Source organism: Oncorhynchus kisutch, linkage group LG20, assembly GCF_002021735.2.
Source record: "Oncorhynchus kisutch isolate 150728-3 linkage group LG20, Okis_V2, whole genome shotgun sequence".
In the NCBI taxonomy this organism is placed as follows: domain Eukaryota; kingdom Metazoa; phylum Chordata; class Actinopteri; order Salmoniformes; family Salmonidae; genus Oncorhynchus; species Oncorhynchus kisutch.
In genome coordinates, this window is record NC_034193.2 from 10716169 (window position 1) to 10743668 (window position 27500).

General features: G+C 45.7%; 1 protein-coding gene across 1 annotated transcript in view; it reads right to left on the reverse strand.

The window, feature by feature from the left end:
* Nucleotides 1–27500, reverse strand: part of LOC109866076 (voltage-dependent T-type calcium channel subunit alpha-1G-like) — a 190771-nt gene that overhangs the window by 59009 nt on the left and 104262 nt on the right. The window contains exons 9-12 of the mRNA XM_031799296.1: nt 26853–27004; nt 26376–26561; nt 20765–20879; nt 20116–20271 (exon numbers count right to left, since the gene is read on the reverse strand). Coding sequence (XP_031655156.1) covers nt 20116–20271; nt 20765–20879; nt 26376–26561; nt 26853–27004 — 609 coding nt within the window. The remainder of the gene's footprint in view (nt 1–20115; nt 20272–20764; nt 20880–26375; nt 26562–26852; nt 27005–27500) is intronic.

Sequence of the window (27500 nt, forward strand, 5' to 3'; positions counted from 1 at the left end):
TTGTGTATAGGAAGGATGAGCTGATCCTAGATCTGTGTCTAGGGGGCAACTTCTCCCAGTAGCCAGGAAGGCTGGAGAGTTCACAGGTCAATAGGTCAAGAGGGCAGAGGCTAGAGAGGGAGGGAGATACATCGATGGAGGGCAGCTCTGTCAAAACAATGTGTTAGCTAACATGCAGGGGCAGTAGATAACATGTTGTCTTAGACCACACTGAAACACACAGGAACACCTATACATGTATGAACACACACACACTTATGTGCACACATCCAAGCACGTAGGCTACACACAGACAACGACACATAGACTCTCACACAACTTCATAAGGATCAAAATGCATCTCCAAATTGACCGTCCAAATTGAATATCTCATATTTCCTGTTACGTAGGGCACCGGCACCGTTAGAGAAGATACCGTAATATGAGTTATCATATGATAGGGGACAGATTGTCGGTTTCAGACTGCTTTTCTGTGATAGACCAGAGAGACATGGAACGGTGCAGAGAGGGACGGGGGGGGGGGGGGGGATCACTCTGAGAAGATAAACAGAGCTATTTCTACCCATCAGGGTTCTACCCGTCAGGGTTGGGTATGACGAGTCAACCCCATGCCGATCTAAGCCCTGTAAACACATTCATTCTACAGAGCTTCAGTGTGATGCACAGATGGGAGAGAACACACACACAACCTTCTAATACAAATCATCCACCCAGTGAGTTTGGCAGAACGGCAGAACGGTTTGTTGCCTGTTTTGTTCCCTCCTTGTTCTCTCTCTCTCTCTCTCTTGTTCTTCCTACATTTACAGTAAAACATGTTCCTCTCTTGAACACCTTTCTGTTTTCGCTCTGCCCTTTTCTCTCTCCATCTCTACGGCCAGTATCTAATCTATAGCAGTGATATGCAGTAGTAGTTAATATATTCACAGTGGGTGTGTTTTTTTCTATAGCAGTTATATGCAGTAGTTATTAATATATTCACAGTGGGTGTGGTTTCTCTAGCAATGATATGCAGTAGTTATTCATATATTCACAGTGGGTGTGGTTTCTATAGCAGTGATATGCAGTAGTTATTAATATATTCACAGTGGGTGGGGTTTCTATAGCAGTGATATGCAGTAGTTATTAATATATTCACAGTGGGTGAGGTTTATAGAAGTGCCTAAATATCGAAATCTCAATTTCTCTCATCAAACAAATGTCTTTCTTCACCTCGAGGTGCATGTGAGTCTGTTCTTTGTCCACGTGTGAGTGTGGTCCTTGCGTGTGTGTGTGCATGCACCTAGCGTGTGTGTGTGCGTGCACCTAGCGTGTGTGTGTGCGTGCACCTAGCGTGTGTGTGTGTGCGTGCACCTAGCGTGTGTGAACCTATCTAACCTGATTTCCTGAACCGTTTAGGAGAGATGGGCGGTAATGAACTAGCCAGCCAATCAGCCCTAGGCCTATACCTGCAGCCAATCAGCCCTAGGCCTAAACCCCTAAACCTCTGACTCAGAGAGGATAGGACGTACACTAGCAGGGTGAAAACAGTGCTGACCATTCAGACGAAGGATAGAGGATCTAGCTGCAATGTCTCCCATTGGTTTTCAAATCAGCAGTTTAATGCTTGTTGTTACATTATGTGGTTGAGGAGAGTCGTCAGCAGCAAATAGGTGGTGTACAGTAGAAACCAACGGGAGAATTGCAACGTCTACAAAACACACATCACCAACACAGAGGACTAAGCTACAGACAGCTAAAATCACAACAGGAAAACAGTGCAGGCCAGAATATGCAACAAACAACAAGCTGAACTGAACACAGATTATATTCTACTTTTATCTCAGTGAACAACAAACACACAAATTAATAAAAACAGATGTGACAGGACAAGCTCATCAGAGCCTCAGCACAAAGCATTGTGGGGGGGGGGGGGGTCTATTTAGTGATTTGGGCTAGAGTACACTTCTAACAACTCATGGTGGGCACGCAAAGCATTGTGGGTGCCCAGACTCCTCCCCTCACTATTGGCAACTGAGTAGGCCCGGGGGGTGGAGGGTCTACTTTGTGGTTTGGGCTGGAGTACACTTCTAACAACTCATGGTGGGCACGCATAGCATTGTGGGTACCCAGACTCCTCCCCAGGGAGGGAAAGGGAGGAGGGTTCAGCTCCATTCCTCCAGTGTGACACATAGTGCCTGGGTGTGTGTGTTGCTCTGTATATGTGTGCACGAGATGTGTGTGGTACTCACGGCGGGCCCAACACTAGGCCAGGGGCCCAGCTGAGTCCCCCGGACCCCTGAGACCACTGTAGAGAGAGGGACAGCCCAGTAAAGGCCTGTATGGAAGGGACCCTAGCTGGGGCCTCCTGTGTGGATGCAGCCAGGACCATAGCCGGGGCCTTGGCTGGGACCATGTCCGTGACCCCGGGGCCAGCCTGACTCCCATATCACCTTTCTGGGGAAGAGGAATGAGGTTGAACCCGTAAGATGACTGTCAGTGTTTGACCATAAAGTGGCCATTTTGAGATACAGGGTAAGGTTCAACCCTAAGCTGCCTATCCATAAGATAAGTAGTCCGCTCACCTAGGGCAGGCAGAGAGCTGAAACTCATTTCAGATTACTGATCACAAATGGGGCTCAGACCTTATGGTTTAGGGCTGGTTGCTGCCTACTTGGCAGGTCTATATTGTCTGAGATGGCAGTGTGTCTGATACTCTGAATGTTCCAGGCTCCAGTGATGTGATACGAGATAAAAATGACTGTTAGAACCGAACGAAGCTCTGCTCTGCTTCTCCTCTGTCTACTATTGACCAGTCTGTCACAGTAGCAGCAGCCTGAACAGGCTGACAGTCATTCCGGCTGATGATCCTCATGTCGCTGTTCACAACCGGACACATTTTAAATCTGAAACGGAATGTACTCATTTACTAATGAACAAAATGAATGAATTCATGAATTAATGCATGAATTAATAGTATATTTATGGATTTTGACCGAGCTAAGTTGTTGTCCTTTGGTTGATCTGATCATTCACCTGTATTATTTTAACAAGACATTTATTAACACACTGTAGCTTCAATATCAATAGCTGTTCCAAGGAGGACATTATATTTGAAAACCACAAGAAGAAGGAACAAGGAACACTATTCTACTGGGAGTCGATCAGGAGCAGCGAAAGAGAAGACGGATAGAAAATAGCTTGTTTACAAACGGGCAGGACAATTTAGGCAGACAGTAGGGAGAGGGAGGGAGGGAGGGAGCCACAGCACAGCCTGACCACAAACCTGCCTCTGGAGAGAGGGAGGGAGGGAGGGAGGGAGGGAGGGAGGGAGGGAGGGAGGGAGGGAGGGAGGGAGGGAGGGAGGGAGGGAGGGAGGGAGGGAGGGAGGGAGGGAGGGAGCCACAGCACAGCCTGACCACAAACCTGCCTCTGGAGAGAGGGACTGATGCCAATATTGCCTGATAGAAAACAACACATTTCTCACAAGATAATCTCAATCAGGCCACTCTAAAGGCGTGAATGGAGAAATGAGTACATGTGCTTTGGATGGGGGAGTGTGTATGTAGTAATGTAGATGGAGTCACTGACAACGTCTCTAACGATCTCTAGTAGTGTCGCACCGCTGCTTCGATGGCCTCAGACGAAGATGTGACAACCAGGTTTCGATCAGCTGCCTGCCTGACTCGAGACTGTGTTAGCCCACTGCGCTAGCGCTGGGTGCTAATGCAAATCGTCATGTTCACCGAACCACCTCCGTTACTCATAAACAGATAGAAATACAGGGACTGCAAAGGACAGGGCAGGCATATCCACACACTGGGGGGGGGGGGGGGGGGTGGATAACTACAGGGTTAACCACAACAGCCCACACAGAGCAGACTCCCCTTTAAATCCCTCTCCCAGGGTTAACCACAGCAGACCACACAGAGCAGACTCCCCTTTAAATCCCTCTCCCAGGGTTAACCACAGCAGACCACACAGAGCAGACTCCCCTTTAAATCCCTCTCCCAGGGTTAACCACAGCAGACCACACAGAGCAGACTCCCCTTTAAATCCCTCTCCCAGGGTTAACCACAGCAGACCACACAGAGCAGACTCCCCTTTAAATCCCTCTCCCAGGGTTAACCACAGCAGACCACACAGAGCAGACTCCCCTTTAAATCCCTCTCCCAGGGTTAACCACAGCAGACCACACAGAGCAGACTCCCCTTTAAATCCCTCTCCCAGGGTTAACCACAGCAGACCACACAGAGCAGACTCCCCTTTAAATCCCTCTCCCAGGGTTAACCACAGCAGACCACACAGAGCAGACTCCCCTTTAAATCCCTCTCCCAGGGTTAACCACAGCAGACCACACAGAGCAGACTCCCCTTTAAATCCCTCTCCCAGGGTTAACCACAGCAGACCACACAGAGCAGACTCCCCTTTAAATCCCTCTCCCAGGGTTAACCACAGCAGACCACACAGAGCAGACTCCCCTTTAAATCCCTCTCCCAGGGTTAACCACAGCAGACCACACAGAGCAGACTCCCCTTTAAATCCCTCTCCCAGGGTTAACCACAGCAGACCACACAGAGCAGACTCCCATTTAAATCCCTCTCCCAGGGTTAACCACAGCAGACCACACAGAGCAGACTCCCCTTTAAATCCCTCTCCCAGGGTTAACCACAGCAGACCACACAGAGCAGACTCCCCTTTAAATCCCTCTCCCAGGGTTAACCACAGCAGACCACACAGAGCAGACTCCCCTTTAAATCCCTCTCCCAGGGTTAACCACAGCAGACCACACAGAGCAGACTCCCCTTTAAATCCCTCTCCCAGGGTTAACCACAGCAGACCACACAGAGCAGACTCCCCTTTAAATCCCTCTCCCAGGGTTAACCACAGCAGACCACACAGAGCAGACTCCCCTTTAAATCCCTCTCCCAGGGTTAACCACAGCAGACCACACAGAGCAGACTCCCCTTTAAATCCCTCTCCCAGGGTTAACCACAGCAGACCACACAGAGCAGACTCCCCTTTAAATCCCTCTCCCAGGGTTAACCACAGCAGACCACACAGAGCAGACTCCCCTTTAAATCCCTCTCCCAGGGTTAACCACAGCAGACCACACAGAGCAGACTCCCCTTTAAATCCCTCTCCCAGGGTTAACCACAGCAGACCACACAGAGCAGACTCCCCTTTAAATCCCTCTCCCAGGGTTAACCACAGCAGACCACACAGAGCAGACTCCCCTTTAAATCCCTCTCCCAGGGTTAACCACAGCAGACCACACAGAGCAGACTCCCCTTTAAATCCCTCTCCCAGGGTTAACCACAGCAGACCACACAGAGCAGACTCCCCTTTAAATCCCTCTCCCAGGGTTAACCACAGCAGACCACACAGAGCAGACTCCCATTTAAATCCCTCTCCCAGGGTTAACCACAGCAGACCACACAGAGCAGACTCCCCTTTAAATCCCTCTCCCAGGGTTAACCACAGCAGACCACACAGAGCAGACTCCCCTTTAAATCCCTCTCCCAGGGTTAACCACAGCAGACCACACAGAGCAGACTCCCCTTTAAATCCCTCTCCCAGGGTTAACCACAGCAGACCACACAGAGCAGACTCCCCTTTAAATCCCTCTCCCAGGGTTAACCACAGCAGACCACACAGAGCAGACTCCCCTTTAAATCCCTCTCCCAGGGTTAACCACAGCAGACCACACAGAGCAGACTCCCCTTTAAATCCCTCTCCCAGGGTTAACCACAGCAGACCACACAGAGCAGACTCCCCTTTAAATCCCTCTCCCAGGGTTAACCACAGCAGACCACACAGAGCAGACTCCCCTTTAAATCCCTCTCCCAGGGTTAACCACAGCAGACCACACAGAGCAGACTCCCCTTTAAATCCCTCTCCCAGGGTTAACCACAGCAGACCACACAGAGCAGACTCCCCTTTAAATCCCTCTCCCAGGGTTAACCACAGCAGACCACACAGAGCAGACTCCCCTTTAAATCCCTCTCCCAGGGTTAACCACAGCAGACCACACAGAGCAGACTCCCCTTTAAATCCCTCTCCCAGGGTTAACCACAGCAGACCACACAGAGCAGACTCCCCTTTAAATCCCTCTCCCAGGGTTAACCACAGCAGACCACACAGAGCAGACTCCCCTTTAAATCCCTCTCCCAGGGTTAACCACAGCAGACCACACAGAGCAGACTCCCATTTAAATCCCTCTCCCAGGGTTAACCACAGCAGACCACACAGAGCAGACTCCCCTTTAAATCCCTCTCCCAGGGTTAACCACAGCAGACCACACAGAGCAGACTCCCCTTTAAATCCCTCTCCCAGGGTTAACCACAGCAGACCACACAGAGCAGACTCCCCTTTAAATCCCTCTCCCAGGGTTAACCACAGCATACCACACAGAGCAGACTCCCCTTTAAATCCCTCTCCCAGGGTTAACCACAGCAGACCACACAGAGCAGACTCCCCTTTAAATCCCTCTCCCAGGGTTAACCACAGCAGACCACACAGAGCAGACTCCCCTTTAAATCCCTCTCCCAGGGTTAACCACAGCAGACCACACAGAGCAGACTCCCCTTTAAATCCCTCTCCCAGGGTTAACCACAGCAGACCACACAGAGCAGACTCCCCTTTAAATCCCTCTCCCAGGGTTAACCACAGCAGACCACACAGAGCAGACTCCCCTTTAAATCCCTCTCCCAGGGTTAACCACAGCAGACCACACAGAGCAGACTCCCCTTTAAATCCCTCTCCCAGGGTTAACCACAGCAGACCACACAGAGCAGACTCCCCTTTAAATCCCTCTCCCAGGGTTAACCACAGCAGACCACACAGAGCAGACTCCCCTTTAAATCCCTCTCCCAGGGTTAACCACAGCAGACCACACAGAGCAGACTCCCCTTTAAATCCCTCTCCCAGGGTTAACCACAGCAGACCACACAGAGCAGACTCCCCTTTAAATCCCTCTCCCAGGGTTAACCACAGCAGACCACACAGAGCAGACTCCCCTTTAAATCCCTCTCCCAGGGACATTTCTACTGTAGTGCTTTAGCTTTCGTTTGGCTACTATGGGCCATGTTTCTAGTGTGTTTATTTGTTTGCTCCGCTAATGGAAGGAACCCAATGGACCTGAAGAGAGAGACATCTGTGAGGATCTGCTTTCCAACATAAAAACAACCAACTACTGATCAACCGTCTGACACTACAGTTAAGACAGTGAAGACACACACAACAACTGAACACACACACGTTGAACACACACACGTTGAACACACACACGTTGAACACACACACGTTGAACACACACACACACGTTGAACACACACACACTGTCAACCTGGTTAGTCTCAACAGCCGTGGCATCGTGCAGCGGGTTTGTGGAGGGTAGCGAGACAGGGGGAGCCTGAGAGGGAGAGAGGGGGAGAGAGAGGGGGAGAGATATATAGAGAGAGAGGGGAGAGAGAGAGAGTGTGTGAAGAGGTGGGAGCACATTGCAGTACATACCCTTGAGCCTAGAGGCAGTTGATCTAGGCTCAACTGGACATGCAAGTCCTCTCTTGTGGGCTCTTCCTACAGTGGAAGTGTGTGATGTTTTACCGGAGAAAGAGAAGGAGGGGAAGACAGAGAGAGAGAGGGAGAGGGATAGAGAGAAGGAGAAATGGAGAGAGAAAGCGAGGGAGAGAGAAAAGGTGTGAGAGAGAGGAACATAGAAAGAGAGAGATAGAGAGAATGAGTAAAAGTGAGAGAAAGGAAAATAAGAAAGGAAGGGTGAATAGAGAGGAGAGGCACCATAGCAGCAAACGAAGCAGAAAGATAATTAAGTTGACCAGGCAGATATATAATGTATATATTCTGTATCATGCTAAAGATGCTCAGAATATAAATCCTTTCAGTATAAACAGAAGAGATGCTCAATACACAGAAGAGATGCTCAACCGCCAATCATAGCAGAATGCAGCCAAGTTGCAATAACACACAGCAACACAGCTCAATGTGATAGCATAATGTCTTTGGGCCAATCATACGCTTTTCAGGCATGAGTTATACCTTCACAAGTTATACCGTAAGTCAGTTATCAGTCATAGGTGGAAGGTACACAGCATCAGTACACAGCATCACAGCACAGCATCAGGCGTCAGTCAGTACAGTACAGTATACTGTGTAGTGTGTGTGTGTGTGTGTGTGTGTGTGTGTGTGTGTGTGTGTGTGTGTGTGTGTGTGTGTGTGTTGTGTGTGTGTGTGTGTGTGTGTGTGTGTGTGTGTGTGTGTGTGTGTGTGTGTGTGTGTGTGTGTGTGTGTGTGTGTGTGTGTGTGCGTATACCAGGGCATGGCCCCAGAACCAAACATCTCTCATCCCAAATCACGTCATTCAACCTGTCGTTACCTAGCAACCCTGACTCACTGTAAAGTTTGGCCGACTAAAAATAAACTGTGAGAAGGATGTTAGAAAACAATTGCGAAGGAATTGAGCAAACAGCTTTCAAATTAATTGTGAGGACAGGAGGAAAGAACCAGAGGAGGAGAAGAGGAGAGGAGAAGGAGATGAGGATGAGAGGAAGAGGAAGAGGAGAGGAGAAGGAGAGGAAAAGAGAAGGAGAGGAGGGGGTAAGTGAGGAGGGGAAGAGAGGAGGAGAGGAAGAGAGGAGGGAAGAGAGGAGAAGAGAGGAGGGGAAGAGAGGAGGAGAAGAGAGGAGGAGAGGAAGAGAGGAGAAGAAGAGAGAAGAAGAGAGAAGAGGAAGAGAGGAGAGGAAGAGAGGAGGAGGGGAAGTCTAGGCTTAACATTTTCAACATCAGGGCTCAAGATTGGGGAGACGGTGTCTGTCTGTCTCTGTGTGTGGTAAAGTGGAGTTTATCTTGGAGAGCTAATAATACATCTCAATCTAGATGTGTGCCAGGTCTTTAGTAGTCATCCTGACTGGTTTGTCAGGCCAGAGACCTCTCACATTATCTATAAATCTATGAGCTCAGTAATCACTGGCTGACATCGCTGTACACTCTCTCTAGATCACCCTCTCTATCTGTCCCGCTTTTTTCTCTTTTTACAATGGTGTTTGTTCTTCACTGGTTGCCCTTTTCTTGTGGCAACAGGTCACACATCTTGCTGCAGTAATGGCACACTGTGGTATTTCACCCAGTAGATATGGGAGTTTATTGGGTTTGGGTTTGTTTTCGAATTGTTTGTGGATCTGTATAATCTGAAGGAAATATGTGTCTCTAGTATGGGCATATATTGGGCAGGAGGTTAGGAAGTGCAGCTCAGTTTCCACCTCATTTTGTGAGCAGTGTGCACATAGCCTGTCTTCTCTTGAGAGCCATGTCTGCCTACAGCAAGGCAATGCTCACTGAGTCTGAACATAGTCAAAGATTTCCTTAATTTGATCACAGTGGTCAGGTATTCTGCCACTGTGTACTCTCCGTTTAGGGGCAAATAGCATTCTAGTTTGCAAATTTATTTTGTTATTTCTTTCCAATGTATCAAGTAATTATCTTTTTGTTTCATCATGATTTGGTTGGGTCTAATTATGTTGCTGTCATGGGGCTCTGTGGGGTCTGTTTATGTTTGTGAACAGAGCCTCAAGACCAGCTTGCTTAAGGGACTCTTCTCCAGGTTCATCTCTCTGTAGGTGATGGCTTTGTAATGGAAGGTTTGTGAATCAGGTCCTTTTAGGTGGTTGCAGAATTTAACGGCTATTTTCTGGATTTTGATCATTTGCGGGCATCGGACCAATCCTGCTCTGCATGCATTATTTGGTATTTTACGTTGTACACAAAGGACATTTTTGCAGAATTCTGCATGCAGAGTCTCAATTTGGTGTTTGTCCCATTTTGTGAATTCCCGGTTGGTGAGCGGAACCCAGACCCCACATCCATAAAAGGCAATGTGTTTTATTACTGATTCAAGTATTTTTAGCCAGATCCTAATTGGTATGTCACATTTTATGGTCCTTTTGATGGCATAGAATGCCCTTATTGCCTTCTCTCATAACGTTCAGGGCTTTGTGGAAGGTAACTATGGCGCTGAAGTTTAGGCTGATGTATGTATAGATTTTTACGTGCTCTAGGGCAATGGTGTCTAGATGGAATGTGTATTCATGGGCCTGGCAACTGGACCCTTTCTGGAACACCATTATTTTTGTCTTACTGAGATGTACTGTCAGGGCCCAGGTTTGATAGAATCTGTGCAGAAGATCTAGGTGCTGCTGTGGGCCCTCCTTGTTTGGGGACAAAAACACCAGATCCTCAGCAAACAGTAGACATTTGACTTCAGATTCTAGTAGGGTGAGGCTGGGTGTTGCAGACTGTTCTAGTGCCCTCTCCTATTCATTGATATATATGTTGAAGAGGGTGGGGCTTAAGCTTCATCCCTGTCTCACCCCATGGACCTGTGGAAAGAAATGTGTGTTTTTTGTCAATATTAAACACACATTTGTTGTTTGTGTACATAGATGTTATGATGTAGTATGTTTTTCCCCCAACACCACTTTCCATAATTTTGTATAGCAGACCCTCATTCCAAATTGAGGCTTTTTTTAAATCAACAAATCATGAGAAGATTTGGCCTTTGTTTTAGTTTGTTTGTTTGTCAATTAGGCTGCGCAGGGTGAATACGTGGTCTGTTGTACGATAATTTGATAAAAGGAAATTTGACATTTGCTCAGTACATTGTTTTCACTGAGGAAATGAACTTGTCTGCTGTTAATGATAATGCAGATGATTGTCCCAAGGTTGCTGTTGACACATATCCCACGATAGTTTGTGGGTTCAAATTTGTCTCCACTTTTGTGGATTAGGGTGATCAGTCCTTGGTTCCAAATATTGGTGTTTATTGTTTTGTTTATTTATTAAAACACTTACTCCCCTCACTTGCTTCCCGACACTCAGCACACTCGTTAAAATTGTCCAGTGCGTTCTGGTAGACTTTAATAGTTTATTCTAAGATTTGTATTTGATCATGTATATGCTTTTGTGTTTGTTCTTAGTTATAGGGCCAACAAGATTGGAGAAGTGGTTTACCCATACATCTTCATTTGGATAGATAACTGTTTGGTTTGTTGTTTGTTTAGTGTTTTCCAATTTTTCCAGAAGTGTTTAGAGTCTATGGATTCTTCAATTACATTGAGCTGATTTATGACGTACTGTTCCTTTGTTTTCCGGAGTGCATTTCTGTATTGTGTTAGTGATTCACCATAGTGAAGGTGAAGGCTCAGGTTTTCTGGGTCTCAATGTTTTGGTCAGACAGGTTTCTCAATTTCTTTCTTAGGTTTTTGCATTCTTCATCAAACCATTTGTCATTGTTGTTAATTTTCTTCGGATTTCTGTTAGAACATTTTAGATTTGACAAGGAAGCTGAGAGGTCAAATATAGTGTTTAGGTTTTCTACTGCCAAGTTTACACCTTCACTATTACAGTGGAATGTTTTGTCCAGGAAGTTGTCTAAAAGGGATTTAATTTGTTGCCTAATTGTTTCATGGTAGATTTCCACACTACATTCCTTCCTTCTATAGCATTTCTTAATAACCTCTTTGGGCTAGGGGGCAGTATTTTCACGTCCGGATGAAAAGCATGTCCAGAGTAAATTGCCTGCTACTCAAGCCCAGACGCTAGGATATGCAAATTATTATTGGTAGATTTGAATAGAAAACACTCTGAAGATTCTGAAACTGTTACAATTATGTCTGTGAGTATAACAGGACTCATATGGCAGGCGAAAACCTGAGAAAAATCCAACCAGGAAGTGGGAAATCTGAGATTTGTAGTTTTTCAAGTGATTGCTTCCACTAGATGTCAAACAGTCTTTAGAAAGTTGTTTCAGGCTTCTATTGTGAAAGGGGAGAGAATAAGACCACTCACAGTAAGTGGCTCGGAATTGTCCGGTTGGAATATTATTGAAGATTTATGAGAAACACATCCTAAAGATTGATTATATACATCGATTGACATGTTTCTACGAACTTTAATGGAACTTTTTTGACTTTTCGTCTGGACTTAGTGCCCGTGCTTTGTGCATTTGTATTAGTGAACTAAATGCACAAAAAAAAGGTATTTGGACATAAATATGGACTTTATCGAACAAAACAAACATTTATTGTGGAACTGGGGTTCCTGGGAGTGAATATTTATAATGCTATTTCTAACTTTTGTTGACTCCACAACATGGTGGGTATCTGTATGGCTTGTTTTGGTGGCTGAGTGCTGTACTCAGATTACCGCAGGGTGTGCTTTCGCCGTAAAGCCTTTTTGAAATCTGACACATCGGTTGCATTAAGGAGAAGTTTATCTTGAATCCTATGTATAACACTTGTATCTTTCATCAACTTTTATGTTGAGTATTTCTGTAAATTGATGTGGCTCTCTGCAAAATCACCGGATGTTTTGGAGGCAAAACATTACTGAACATAACGCACCAATGTAAACTGAGATTTTTGGATATAAATATGTACTTTATCGAACAAAACATCCATGTATTGTGTAACACAAAGTCCTATTAGTGCCATCTGATGAAGATCATCAAAGGTTAGTGATTCATTTTTTCTCTATTTCTGCTTTTTGTGACTCCTCTCTTTGGCTGGAAATGGCTGTATGTTTTTTTTGTGACTAGGCTCTGACCTAACATAATCGCATGGTATGCTTTCGACCATAAAGCCTTTTTGAAATCGAACACTGTGGTTGGATTAACAAGAAGTTTATCTTTAAAATGGTGTATAATACTTGTATGTTTGAGGAATTACAATTATTCGTTTTCTGTTGTTTGAATTTGGCGCCCTGTAATTTCACTGGCTGTTGTCAAATCGATCCCGTTAACGGGATTTGAACCCAAAGAGGTTTTTAATATTATTGAGTTCCTTTGGCTTTGATGCCTCATGATTGAGTTTTGCTCTGTTAAAGTAGACTGTGATTTTGCTGAGATCTGATAGGGGTGTTAGTGGGCAGACTGTGAACACTGAGAGACTCTGGGTTGAGGTCAGTGATAAAGTAGGCTACAGTACTCCTGCCAAGAGATGTGCTATAGATGTACCTACCATAGGAGTCCCCTCGAAGCCTTGCCTATGTACATATCCAGCATGCACAAGAGCTGCATGAGTTGTGACACATTTCTGTTGGTTATGTTGTCGTAGTTGTGCCTAGGGGGGCATATGGGGGAGGGAATTATGTCACCTCCAGGTAGGTGTTTGTCCTCCTGTGTGCTGAGGGTCTCAGGTTCCTGTCCAGGTTTGGCATTTAGGTTGCCACAGACTAGTACATGTCACTGGCCTTGGAAAGAATTTATTTCCCCCTCCAGGATGGAGATGCTGTCTTCATTAAAGTATGCGGATTCTAGTGGGGGATATAGGTAGCACAAAGAAGGACATTTTTCTCTATTGAGATAAGTTCCTTTTGAATTTCTAGCCAAATGTAAAATGTTCCTGTTTTGAGTAATTTAATAGAGTGACTTACAGTTGAAGTTGGAAGTTTACATATAGTGGGGCAAAAAAGTATTTAGTCAGCCACCAATTGTGCAAGTTCTCCCACTTAAAAAGATGAGAGAGGCCTGTAATCTTCTTCATAGGTACACTTCAACTATGACAGAATAGTCCAGAAAATCACATTGTAGGATTTTTTATGAATTTATTTGCAATTATGGTGGAAAATAAGTATTTGGTCACCTGCAAACAAAAGCAAGATTTTTGGCTCTCACAGACCTGTAACTTCTTATTTAAGAGGCTCCTCTGTCCTCCACCTGTTACCTGTATTAATGGCACCTGTTTGAACTTGTTATCAGTATAAAAGACACCTGTCCACATCCTCAAACAGTCACACTCCAAACTCCACTATGGCCAAGACCATAGAGCTATCAATGGACACCAGAAACAAAATTGTAGACCTGCACCAGGCTGGGAAGACTGAATTTGCAATAGGTACGCAGCTTGGTTTGAAGAAATCAACTGTGGGAGCAATTATTAGGAAATGGAAGACATACAAGACCACTGATAATCTCCCTTGATCTGGGGCTCCACGCAAGATCTCTCCCCGTGGGGTCAAAATGATCACAAGAACGATGAGCAAAAATCCCAGAACCACACGGGGGGACCTAGTGAATGACCTGCAGGGACCAAAGTAACAAAGCCTACCATCAGTAACACACTATTCCGCCAGGGACTCAAATCCCCCTGCTTAAGCCAGTACATGTCCAGGCCTGTCTGAAGTTTGCTAAAGAGCATTTGGATGATCCAGAAGAAGATTGGGAGAATGTCATATGGTCAGATGAAACCAAAATATAACTTTTTGGTAAAAACTCAACTCGTCGTGTTTGGAGGACAAAGAATGCTGAGTTGCATCCAAAGAACACCATACCTACTGTGAAGCATGGGGGTGGAAACATCATGCTTTGGGGCTGTTTTTCTGCAAAGGGACCAGGACGACTGATCCGTGTAAAGGAAAGAATGAATGGGGCCATGTATCGTGAGATTTTGAGTGAAAACCTCCTTCCATCAGCAAGGGCATTGAAGATGAAACGTGGCTGGGTCTTTCAGCATGACAATGATCCCAAACACACCACCCGGGCAACGAAGGAGTGGCTTCGTAAGAAGTATTTCAATGTCCTGGAGTGGCCTAGCCAGTCTCCAGATCTCAACCCCATAGAAAATCTTTGGAGGGAGTTGAAAGTCCGTGTTTCCCAGCAACAGCCCCAAAACATTACTGCTCTAGAGGAGATCTGCATGGAGGAATGGGCCAAAATACCAGGAACACAGTGTGTGAAAACCCTTTGAAGACTTACAGAAAATGTTTGACCTCTGGGTATATAACAAAGTATTGAGATCAACTTTTGTTATTTACCAAATACTTATTTTCCACCATAATTTGCAAATAAATTCATAAAAAATCCTACAATGTGATTTTCTAGATTTGTTTCTCATTTTGTCTGTCATAGTTGAAGTGTACCTAATTTGAAAATTACAGGCCTCTCTCATCTGTCTAAGTGGGAGAACTTGCACAATTGGTGGCTGACTAAATACTTTTTTGCCCCACTGTACACCTTAGCGCAAATACACTTAAATTCAGTTTTTCACAATTCCTGACATTTTATCCTAATAAAAATTCCCTGTCTTAAGTCAGTTAGGATCACCACTTTATTTTAAGAATGTAAAATGTCAAAGAGAACGATTTATTTCAGCTTTTTTTTCATTCATCATATTCCCAGTGGGTCAGAAATTTACATACACTCAATATGTTTTTGATAGCATTGCCTTTAAATTGTTTAACTTGGGTCAAACATTTCAGGTAGCCTTCCACAAGGTCCCCACAATAAGTTGGGTGAATTTTGGCCCATTCTTCCTGACAGAGCAGGTGTAACTGAGTCAGGATTGTAGGCCTACTTGCTCACACCTTTTCAGTTCTGCACACACATTTTCTATAGGATTGAGGTCAGGGCTTTGTGATGGCCACTGCCAATACCTTGACTTTGTGTCTTTAAGCCATTTTGCCACAACTTTGTAAGTCATTGTCCATTTGGAAGACTCATTGCCGACCAAGCTTTAACTTCCTGATTGATGTCTTGAGATGTTGCTTCAATATATCCACATAATTTTCCATCCTCATGAAGCCATCTATTTTGTGAAGTGCACTAGTTCCTCCTGCAGCAAAGCACCCCCACAACATGATGCTGCCACCCCCGTTCTTTGCAGTTGGGATGGTGTTGCTCGGATTGCAAGCCTCCCCCTTTTTTCTCAAAACATAATGATTTTTCCAAAAAGTACGATCTTTGTGCCCATATGCAGTTGCAAACCGTAGTCTAGCTTTTTTATGGTGGTTTTGGAGCAGTGGCTTCTTCTTTGCCTAGTGGCCTTTCAGGTTATGTCGATATAGCACTTGTTTTACTGTGGATATAAATACTTTTGTTCCTGTTTACTCCAGTATCATCACAAGGTCACAAGTACGTTCATCTCCAAGTAACAGAACGCATCTCCTTCCTGAGCAGTATGACGGCTGTGTGGTGCCATGGTGTTTATACATGCATATTGTTATTGTACAGATGAACGTGGTGCCTTCTGGAGTTTGGAAATTGCTCCCAAGGTTGAACCAGACGTTTTCTTCTGAGGTCTTGGCTGATTTCTTTTGATTTTCCCATGATGTCAAGCAAAGAGGCACTGAGTTTGAAGGTAGGTCTTGAAATAAATCCATAGGTACACCTCCAATTGACTCAAATTATGTCAATTACCCTATCAGAAGCTTCTAAAGCCATGACTTCCTTTTCTGGAATTTTCCAAACTCAGGTACAGTCAACCTAGTGTATATAAACTTCTGACCAACTGGAATTGTGATACAGTGAATTATAAGTGAAATAATCTGTCTGTAAACAATTGTTGGAAAAATTTGTCATGCACAAAGTAGATGTCCTAACCGACTTGCCAAAACGATAGTTTGTTAACAAGACATGTGTGGAGTGGTTGAAAAACTAGTTTTAATGACTCTGACCTAAGTTTATGTAAACTTCCGACTTCAACTGTAGGTCTGATCTATATCAAATTAGCATACCCCTGATTCCCTTTCCTGTTTTACACCTGGTAGTTTGGTGGAAGGGACTACCAGCTCTCTGTAACCTAGAGAGCAACCAGTGGGTCCATCTCCTCTATACCATGTTTCTTGTAGAATGACAATGTCTGTATTTCCGATTTCTTTGATGAAGTCCAAGTTCCTGCTCTTTAGGCCAAAGGCAGATGACCTCAGGCCTTGGATATTTCAAGATGAGATAGTGAAGGCTTAGTGTTCCATAAAGTGACCAGTGTTGTTAGTCATGTGGTTTGGTCTTAGGCCAGTAAGTGTGAGCAGAGCCTGCTGAGCATCTGGTACATACCATTGGCTTGGGCTAGTGTAAGAGGGGTGGTTGGGCCTGTTTGCCTGCTCATGGCCTGGGCGTATGTGTGACTTTTATGTTGAGGACCTCGTTGCGGGAGTGAGGGGGCATGGGGTGGGCAGGAGGGGCATAGGTCTGATCTCAGGGGGCCTAAATGGGTTGTGGGTCCTCTCGGCATGGGTCCTCTATGTGTAGGTCCTCTCGGCGTGGGTCCTCTATGTGTAGGTCCTCTCGGCGTGGGTCCTCTATGTGTAGGTCCTCTCAGCGTGGGTCCCCTATGTGTAGGTCCTCTCGGCGTGGGTCCTCTATGTGTAGGTCCTCTCGGCGTGGGTCCTCTATGTGTAGGTCCTCTCGGCATGGGTCCTCTATGTGTAGGTCCTCTCGGCGTGGGTCCTCTATGTGTAGGTCCTCTCAGCGTGGGTCCCCTATGTGTAGGGCCTCTCGGCGCGGGACCTCTATGTGTAGGGCCTCCCGGCGTGGATCCTCTATGTGTAGGGCCTCTCGGCGTGGGTCCTCTATGTGTCGGTCCTCTCGGCGTGGGTCCTCTATGTGTAGGTCCTCTCGGTGTGAGTCCTCTATGTGTAGGTCCGGGTGTCTATTGATCTGTTGCTCCTGTGTGAGGTGTTGGGGCTGCGGTTGAATGTGATGTCCTTTAGGGTCCGGGCGAAGGTGGGCACTGCTGCCTTGTATAGGTGGACCTGGTCGTAAAGGCTGTTCAAGTCCAGGTTGGAGTTGTCGGCCATGTAAACATTTGGTTTTGAGGCACAGTCACTGGAAATACTTTACCCACTGTAGAGCAGGCTGGAATTAGCAGGCTGGAAGTAGCAGGCTGGAAGTAGCAGGCTGGAAGTCTTTTCGTGGTAGAATGTGTGGAGATAACCACTTGTGAATTGGGGAAAGTAGAAGAAGCTTTTTCAATCACTCCCTTGAGTGCTGTGGCCACCCTTGCCTGCTGTGTTCTCAGGTCATTTGTGCCTGTGTGTATTATTATCTGGCTGGGTGACCCTAGTTGGTCCTCAGCCGGAAGGTCTAGGGCACGCTGGGTATTTTGGCACAAGGGTTTAGACAGTGTGTGTTTGGGAAAAAAATATTTTATGGTATATATTTCCTGTTTTAGTCCATAAGGAGTGCAATATGTGGCTTGTGTTAGTCCTCAGTGGGTGTGTGTGTGTGTGTGTGTGGGGGGGGGGGGTGCTCAGAGGCGGTGGGATCTCCTGGGCTTGGGGTTTTCATTTGTATGTCCTGGTGTGATGTCGAGGCTATGGTCAGGGTCTGGGGGGCCTGGGGTGGGCTGTTCTGCTGACTCCTCTGCGGGGGTGGACAGCTATCTAATGGGTGGTTTTCTGTCCCATGCCATCCCACTCTCCATCTCCTCCAGCAGTCTGATCCTCTCCTCTAGTGTTCATCTCCTGCTCTTTCTCCTGTTGATGTTCTCTCACCACAGTCCAGAGTGTAGATACGTCTCTCTCCACCTCCAGCTCTCCGAATCTGGTTGCGGGGCTGTTGTTGAGGTGGACAATTATTTTGTGCTTGGAAATAAGAATCTTTGGTAGTAGGAATCCTTCCAGGTAATTTTGTCCAAAAACAAGTTATAGGTTTGGAGCCAAAAAATCCAACTTCATCTAACTCTAAACCTTCCTTCATGTAAAAACATCCTGAAAAATGTGAGAGCTCATCTGCTCATGGCCTCTCTCTCTCTTTTGCTTTCTCTCTCTCTCTAGTCCTTGTCTCGCTCTCTCCCTCCCCCTCTCTCCAGTCCCTCCCTCTCTGTTTCTGTCTGTATGTCTCTCTCTCTCTAGTCCTTGTCTCGCTCTCTCCAGTCCCTCTCTCTCTGTCTCTGTCTGTATGTCTCTCTCTCTATGTCTGCCAGGTGAGGACTATCTATGACAGCTGGTCTGATGAGTCAGGGTTAAGATGAATCCATTCCATTCAGTCTGACCAGAGAGGTACAGTATGTTCGGTGTGCTGGAGTTTACTGTTCAATATACTTGAAAGGTTCATTCGCTACAAGGGTACTTAAAAACAAGACTTGCTACAGACGTAACATAAAAAGTAATGGTAACTTTTACAGCTGCCATGTGTCGTCCATAAATGGTTCAGCTAAGAGCTGTGTTTATTCCATAGCCACAGTCACTTCTCTCTGGCTTTAAATAATACCCGATTCATTCCTAACTGACCTGAATGATGCCAGGTGGTATTGAGGGCTCATAAAGGAGATGTTGGACATGATTGTGTAATTCTGAACACCATGTCATCCAGATAACTGACCTAGAAAGCAGACTGTTGTAACAACTAATAACTAGAAAGCAGACCAATCAATTCGTCTTTTAAATATGAGTATGTCTGCTCCTCTATCCTGTCTATACTTTTTTCCTCCCCTCTCCTCTTCTCTCAGCTGTTCTAACTAAGACCACAAGAGATCAAAGCACAGGTGCTATCACAAGTCAGAGAGAGAGAGAAAGAGAGAGACAGACAGACAGAACGAGAGAGGGATAGAGACGGATGAACGAGCAAGAGATGGAATGTTAAATTGGAATGTTCAATTAAAACAAAGCAGAAGCCAAACAAGAGATATGTCATTTTTCGACTTTGTCCTCCGAGACAACCATTACAGTCTATGTCTAGCTGCGCTGAAACGCCACACTCTTACAGTAGGGATGAGAACTATGCTATCTGACTGTCAACAAAGACATACATTCATCTCCCATCTCCCATTCATCCCTCCTCTGTCTCCTTATCTATCTCTTTGTGTTTCTCCATTGCTCTGTCTCTCTCTCTCTCTCTGTCAGCCTATGTTTCCCTCTCTTTCCCTCCCTCACTAAACCTCTCTCGCTCTCTCTGGCAGAGAAGAATCGCAGCTATGCAGAGAGCGAGGGATTTGTCTTCTGTTTTATGGGCGAAGAGCAGAAGGGAGGGAGGGATAACAAAAAGGAAGAATGTAAAAAAGAAGGATGAGAGAGCAGAAGAATGTCATTGTGATGGAAGCATCTTTTCCTGATGACGGATGACATCACCGTAAGGAAAATCATTAAATATGACAACCTTTCATTTGGGAAAAGAGAGAGGGATGGAGAGAGGGTAAAGACTGATGAAGAGCACTTGTCAGAAAGAGGAGGAGGAGGAGGAGGAGAGAAGGTGAGGAAGAGTAATAATAGGTGACACAATTAGAGATGAACAGATTTAGAGGTGAGAGTCAAGGGGGATGAATAGAAGATGTAATGTCCAAGCCCTCAGCCCAGGTGTTAGTTCCCATCTCGTTATGTGCCTGTGTGTGTTATTTGGTTTACTTAGTTCACCTCAGTCTGGAAGCCCTCGACCAAAATGGCCACCAGAAGGTTGAAGAGGACGTAGTTCCCAAAGGTCATGAGGGCGATGAAGTAGAGAGCGGCCACAGGAGTGGTGGAGGCCATACCATTATAGAGAACCTTGTTCCAGTCCTCCTGAGTTAGGATCTGGAGAGAGGGAGGGAGGAGAGAGAAAGAAAGAGAGAGAGCGAGGGAGGGATGGAAGGAGGAAAAAGGAAGGAAGGAAGGAAGGGAGGGAAGTATGGGATGGAGGTAGGGAAGTAGGGAGGGACAGGTGGAGTGAAGAAGGAAGGAAGGAAGGAAGGAAGGAAGGAAGGAAGGAAGGAAGGAAGGAAGGAAGGAAGGAAGGAAGGAAGGAAGGAATTTATGGGATGGAGGGAGGGAGGGATTTAAGAGGAATAGTGCAAATAGAGAGCAGCTGTTTATTGTTCACATGCAGTTGGTGTGTAGTTGGACCTATAAAACAGATGGCTTGGCAAATGGACTAATTTTGGTAGTTGGCCAAGTTTGAGATTTGGAAATGTCTGGCAGACTTTGATTTTGTAGTGAAAGCGGGAGAGATGGAAGGAGCGAGGGAGAGAGAGAGGGAAGGGAGGGAGAGAGGGAAGGAGAGAGAGAGAGGGAGGTAGACAGATCTTACCTGAAACACGGTGACGATGGCCCAGAGCAGAGTGTCAAAGTTCTTCCTATCTGGTAGAGTGTCTCCATCTCTCTCTGATCCAAACTTACAGCCAAACAGATGCATGCCCAATATACTGATGAAGAGAGAGAGAGAAAGAGACAGAAAGAGAGAGAGAGAGAGAGAGAGAGAGAGAGAGAGAGAGAGAGAGAGAGAGAGAAAAGGGCAACCAGTGAAGAACAAACAGCATTGTAAATACAACCCATAATAATGTTTATTTATTTTCCCTATAGTACTTCAACTATTTGCACATTGTTGCAACACTGTATATAAACATAATTATGGCATTTGAAATGTCCTTATTCTTTTGGAACTTCTGTGAGTAGTGTTTACTGTTCATTTTTATTTGTTTATTTCACTTTTGTTTATTATCTATTTCACTTGCTTTGGCAATGTTAACATATGTTTCCCATGCCAATAAAGCCCCTTACTTCCTTATTTCCTTACCTCGTTACTCCCTTCCTCCCTACCTCCCTCCCTCCCTCCCTGTTTCTCTCATCTGAACATGATGGTCAATAAGTGCATTATGAAAGAGACAGAGAGGTTGAGAGAAGGCAGCAAAGGGTGTCATGAGAAAATATGATGGAAAGATTCAACCTCCCATTGTTTCAGTCTGCAGTTGTTCTATAGTTGTGTGATTATGAATAGCAAAGAACTGACCCTGTGGGATATGCGTGTGTTTGTGTATATATATATCTATATATATATATATATATAAATATATACACATTAAATGAGGACTCACCTCCTGATTACATTAGTGACCATAACCCCCTGTGCATCCCGCAAAGGCGGAGGTGTTGCTAACATTTACGATAGCAAATTTAAATTGACAAAAAAAAAAAAATCGTCTTTTGAGCTTCTAGCCATGAAATCTATGCAACCTACTCGATCACTTTTTATAGCTACTGTTTACAGGCCTCCTAGGCCATATACAGCGTTCCTCATTGAGTTCCCTGAATTCCTGTCGGACCTTGAAGTCATAGGAGATAAGCTTGTAGTTTCTGGTGACTTTAATATTCACATGGAAAAGTCCACAGACCCACTCCAAAAAAGGCTTTCGGAGCCATCATCGACTCTGTGGGTTTTGTCCAACATGTCTCTGGACCTACTCACTGTCACAGTCATACGCTGGACGTAGTTTTGTCCCATGGAATAAATGTTGTGGATCTTCATGTTTTTCCTCATAATCCTGGACTAGCGGACCACCATGTTATTACGTTTGCAATTGCAACAAACAATCTGCTCAGACCCCAACCGAGGAGCATCAAAAGTCGTGCTATAAATTCACAGACAACACAAAGATTCCTTGATGCCCTTCCAGACTCCCTCGGCCTACCCAAGGACGTCAGAGGACAAAAATCAGTTAACCACCTAACTAAGTAACTCAATTTAACCTTGCGCAATACCCTAGATGCAGTTGCACCCCTAAAAACTAAAAACATTTGTCATAAGAAACTAGCTCCCTGGTATACAGAAAATACCCGAGCTCTGAAGCAAGCTTCCAGAAAATTGGAACGGAAATGGCGCCACACCAAACTGGAAGTCTTCCGACTAGCTTGGAAAGACAGTACCGTGCAGTATCGAAGAGCCCTCACTGCTGCCCGATCATCCTATTTTTCCAACTTCATTGAGGAAAATAAGAACAATCCTACATTTATTTTTGATACAGTCGCAAAGCTAACTAAAAAGCAGCATTCCCCAAGTGAGGATGGCTTTCACTTCAGCAGTAATAAATTCATTAACTTCTTTGAGGAAAAGATCATGATCATTAGAAAGCAAATGTCAGACTCCTCTTTAAATCTGCGTATTCCTTCAAAGCTCAGTTGTCCTGAGTCTGCACAACTCTGCCAGGACCTAGGATCAAGAGAGACACTCAAGTGTTTTAGTACTAAACCTTCAAGCTGCATACTGGACCCTATTCCAACTGAACTACTGAAAGAGCTGTTTCCTGTGCTTCGCCCTCCTATGTTGAACATAATAAACGGCTCTCTATCCTCTGGATGTGTACCAAACTCACTAAAAGTGGCAGGAATAAAGCCTCTCTTGAAAAAGCCAAACCTTGACCCAGAAAATATTTTAAAAACTATCGGCCTATATCGAATCTTCCATTCCTCACAATAAAAAAAAAGTTGTTACGCAGCAACTCACTGCCTTCCTGAAGACAAACAATGTATACGAAATGCTTCAGTCTGGTTAAGGACCCCATCATAGCACTGAGACTGCACTTGTGAAGGTGGTAAATGACCTTGGCATCAGACCGAGGCTCTGCATCTCTCCTCGTGCTCGTAGACCTTAGTGCTGCTTTTGATACTATCTATCACCACATTCTTTTGGAGATATTGGAAAGCCAACTTGGTCTACACGGACAAGATCTGGCCTGGTTTAGATATTATCTGCCGGAAAGATATCAGTTTGTCTCTGTGAATAGTTTGTCCTCTGACAAATCAACTGTAAATGTCGGTGTTCCTCAAGGTTCCGTTTTAGGATCACTATTGTTTTCACTATATTTTTTACCTCTTGGGAATGTCGTTCGAAAACATAATGTTAACTTTCACTGCTATGCGGATGACACACAGCTGTACATTTCAATGAAATATGGTGAAGCCCCAAAATTGCCCTTGCTAGAAGCCTGTGTTTCAGACATAAGGAAGTGGATGGCTGCAAACTTTCTATTTTTCAACTCGGACAAAACACAGATGCTTGTTCTAGGTCCCAATAAACAAAGAGATCTTCTGTTAAATCTGACAATTCATCTTGATGGCTGTACAATCGTCTCAAAAAAAATTGTGAAGGACCTCGGCGTTACTCTGGACCCTGATCTCTCTTTTGATGAACATATCAAGACTGTTTCAAGGACAGCTTTTTTCCATCTACGCAACATTGCAAATATCGGAAACTTTCTGTCCAAAAATGATGCAGAAAAATGAATCCATGCTTGTGTTACTTCTAGGTTAGATTACTGCAATGCTCTACTTTCCGGCTACCCAGATAAAGCACTAAATGCACTTCAGTTAGTGCTAAATACGGCTGCTAGAATCCTGAATAGAACCAAACAATTTGATCATATTACTCCAGTGCTAGCCTCCATACACTGGCTTCCTGTTAAGGCAAGGGCTGATTTCAAGGTTTTACTGCTAAACTACAAAGCATTATATGGGCTTGCTCCTACCTATCTTTCTGATTTGGTTATGCCGTACATACCTACACGTACGCTACGGTCACAAGACGCAGGCCTCCTAATTGTCCCTAGAATTTCTAAGCAAACAGCTGGAGGCAGGGCTTTCTCCTATAGAGCTCCATTTTTATGGAATGGTCTGCCTACCCATGTGAGAGACACAGACTCTGTCTCAACCTTTAAGTCTTTACTGAAGACTCATCTCTTCAGTGGGTCATATGATAGAGTGTAGTGTGGCCCAGGAGTGTGAAGGTGAACGGAAAGGCTCTGGAGCAACGAACTGTCCTTGCTGTCTCTGCCTGGCCGGTTCCCCTCTTTCCACTGGGCTTCTCTGCCTCAAACCCTATTACAGGGGCTAAGTCACTGGCTCACTGGTGCTCTTTCATGCCGTCCCTAGGAGGGGTGCATCACTTGAGTGGGTTGAGTCACTGACGTGATCTTCCTGTCTTGGTCGGCGCCCACCCTTGGGTTGTGCTGTGGCGGAGATCTTTGTGGGCTATACTCGGCCTTGTCTCAGGATGGTAAGTTGATGGTTGAAGATATCCCTCTAGTGGTGTGGGGGCTGTGCTTTGGCAAAGTGGGTGGGGTTATATCCTTCCTGTTTGGTCCTGTCCAGGGGTATCGTCGGATGGGTCCACAGTGTATCCTGACCCCTCCTGTCTCAGCCTCCAGTATTTATGCTGCAGTAGTTTATGTGTCTGGGGGCTAGGGTCAGTTTGTTATATCTGGAGTACTTCTCCTGTCTTATCCGGTGTCCTGTGTGAATTTAAGTATGCTCTCTCTAATTCTCTTTTTCTCTCTTTCTCTCTTTCTCTCTTTCTCTCAGAGGACCTGAGCCCTAGGACCATGCCCCAGGATTACCTGACATGATGACTCCTTGCTGTCCCCAGTCCACCTGGCCGTGCTGCTGCTCCAGTTGCCTGGTTCCCCCCTAGGTTTCTTCCTAGGTTTTGGCCTTTCTAGGGAGTTTTTCCTAGCCACCGTGCTTCTACACCTGCATTGCTTGCTGTTTGGGGTTTTAGGCTGGGTTTCTGTACAGCACTTTGAGATATCAGCTGATGTACGAAGGGCTATTCAAATACATTTGATTATATATATATATAAATATATATGTGCGTGTGTGTGTGTGTGTGTGTGTGTGTGTGTGTGTGTGTGTGTGTGTGTGTGTGTGTGTGTGTGTGTGTGTGTGTGTGTGTGTGTGTGTTTGTGTGTGTGTAGCCTGTACGGTACTAATTTATAGGTCTAATTTCCCTCTCTAATCTCCCTAAGCGCACAAGCGGCTAACCAGGCTGAACGAGGGACGCTGATGAAAGGAGGGAATCTCCACTCGTTCCGGTCATTCTATCCATCTTTCTCATTCCTCACTTGTTCTGTTCTTCCCTCCAGTTTCAAGTGGAACCTTCGTTAGTACTTTCCATTAGACCAGTGCTGTTTAGTACTCTCCATTAGACCAGTACTGTTTAGTACTCTACATTAGACCAGATCTGTTTAGTACTCTCCATTAGACCAGTACTGTGTAGTACTCTCCATTAGACCAGTACTGTTTAGTACTCTCCATTAGACCAGTACTGTTTAGTACTCTCCATTAGACCAGTACTGTTTAGTACTCTACATTAGACCAGATATGTTTAGTACTCTACATTAGACCAGTACTGTTTAGTACTCTACATTAGACCAGATATGTTTAGTACTCTACATTAGACCAGATCTGTGTAGTACGCTACATTAGACCAGATCTGTTTAGTACTCTCCATTAGACCAGTACTGTTTAATGCTCTCCATTAGACCAGTACTGTTTAGTACTTTCCATTAGACCAATAGTCATTAGCAATCTTTTTTACTTTCACTCTGACTACAGTCTTGCTCTACCCCACTCACTTCTTCTCTCACTCCAAGCCCCCTCCTTCTCTCCTCATCCTTCTCTCACCGCTCTCTCCCCATCCTCCACTCTTCTCCCTCCTCTCCCCCTCCTCCTCTCCTCTCCCTCCTCTCCCCCTCCTCCTCTCCTCTCCCTCCTCTCCTCATCATTCTCTCCCTCCTCTCCTCTCCATCCTCTCCCCATCCTCCACTCCTATCCCTCCTCTCCCCCTATTCCTCTCCTTTCCCTCCTCTCCCCCTACTCCTTTCCTTTCCCTCCTCTCCCCCTCCTCTTCTCCTTTCCCTCCTCTCCTCCTCCTCCTCTCCCTCCTCTCCCCATCCTCCACTCCTATCCCTCCTCGCCCCATCCTCCACTCCTATCCCTCCTCTCCCCCTCCTCATCATTCTCTCCCTCCTCTCCTATCCCTCCTCTCCCCCTCCTTCTCTCCCTCATCCTTCTCTCCCTCCTCTCCTCCTCATGCTTCAGCTTGTATCCAAATCCCTTTTAATTCCACGTTTGTGCAGGCCCATAGCTACCTGAAGATGAAGATGAAGAGCATGAGTAGCATACAGAAGGTGGCCACGTTGTCCATGGTCTTCATCAGCACCACCAGCTGCCTCTGCAGAGCGGGCATGAAGCGCACCAGCTTCAACACACGCATCAGTCTGAAGGTACGCAACACAGACAGACCACCGCCCTGCTGGCCCACGATCTCCCATACACTGGGGAGAGAGACAGGATGCACATTCACTGTCAGCTACAGGATCAACCATTCATTGGAAGGAGATACAGTAACACAAGCCCGGGTCCAGAGTGCTGACCTAAGATCAGTTTCACCTTTTAGATCATAATGAATACTAGGTGGGGGCCTGATCCTAGATTAGCTCTCCTACTCTGAGATGCTTTGTGGATACGGGCCCTGATATGAAGAGTGAGGACCTACAGATTTTACACAGAAAAAAATGGCAGTGTGACATAATTTATAAATGAATTTGTCAATTTGCCTTGCTTACCTGATGACCACTATGACTCCGTCGAAGATGTTGTAAGGGTTTTTGATGTAACCAAACGGGCCATACACCAGCACCTTGAGTAACATCTCCAAGGCAAATAGACTGGTGAACACTATGTTACTGATCTCCAAAGCATTGGTCAGCTCATCAGGCTTGAGAGAGAGAGAGCGAGAGAGCGAGAGACAGAGAGACAGAGAGAGAGGGAAAGTAATGAGGAGGGAGGGAGGGAGGGAGGGAGGGAGGGAGGGAGGGAGGGAGGGAGGGAGGGAGGGAGGGAGGGAGGGAGGGAGGGAGGGAGGGAGGGAGGGAGGGAGGGAGGGAGGGAGGGAGGGAGGGAGGGAGGGAGGGAGGGAGGGAGGGATGAGTGATGAGAAGACAGGAAGAGAGAGGATATAATGAGAGATAGTTATTTTCAAAACACACAAAGACATCCACTGATAAGACCATCAGAGAAGTTTTCTGTCACTCCCACAGCTAGATCAAACTCATGCTGTATCATATGGAGTGTGTGTGTGTGTGTGTGTGTGTGTGTGTGTGTGTGTGTGTCTGTGTTTGTGTGTGTCATGTGTGTTGTGGGCTGTGTGTATGAGAAACATGAAAGGCATTTTATATCTGTGCATATGACACATTAATAATATTCCCAGTGTG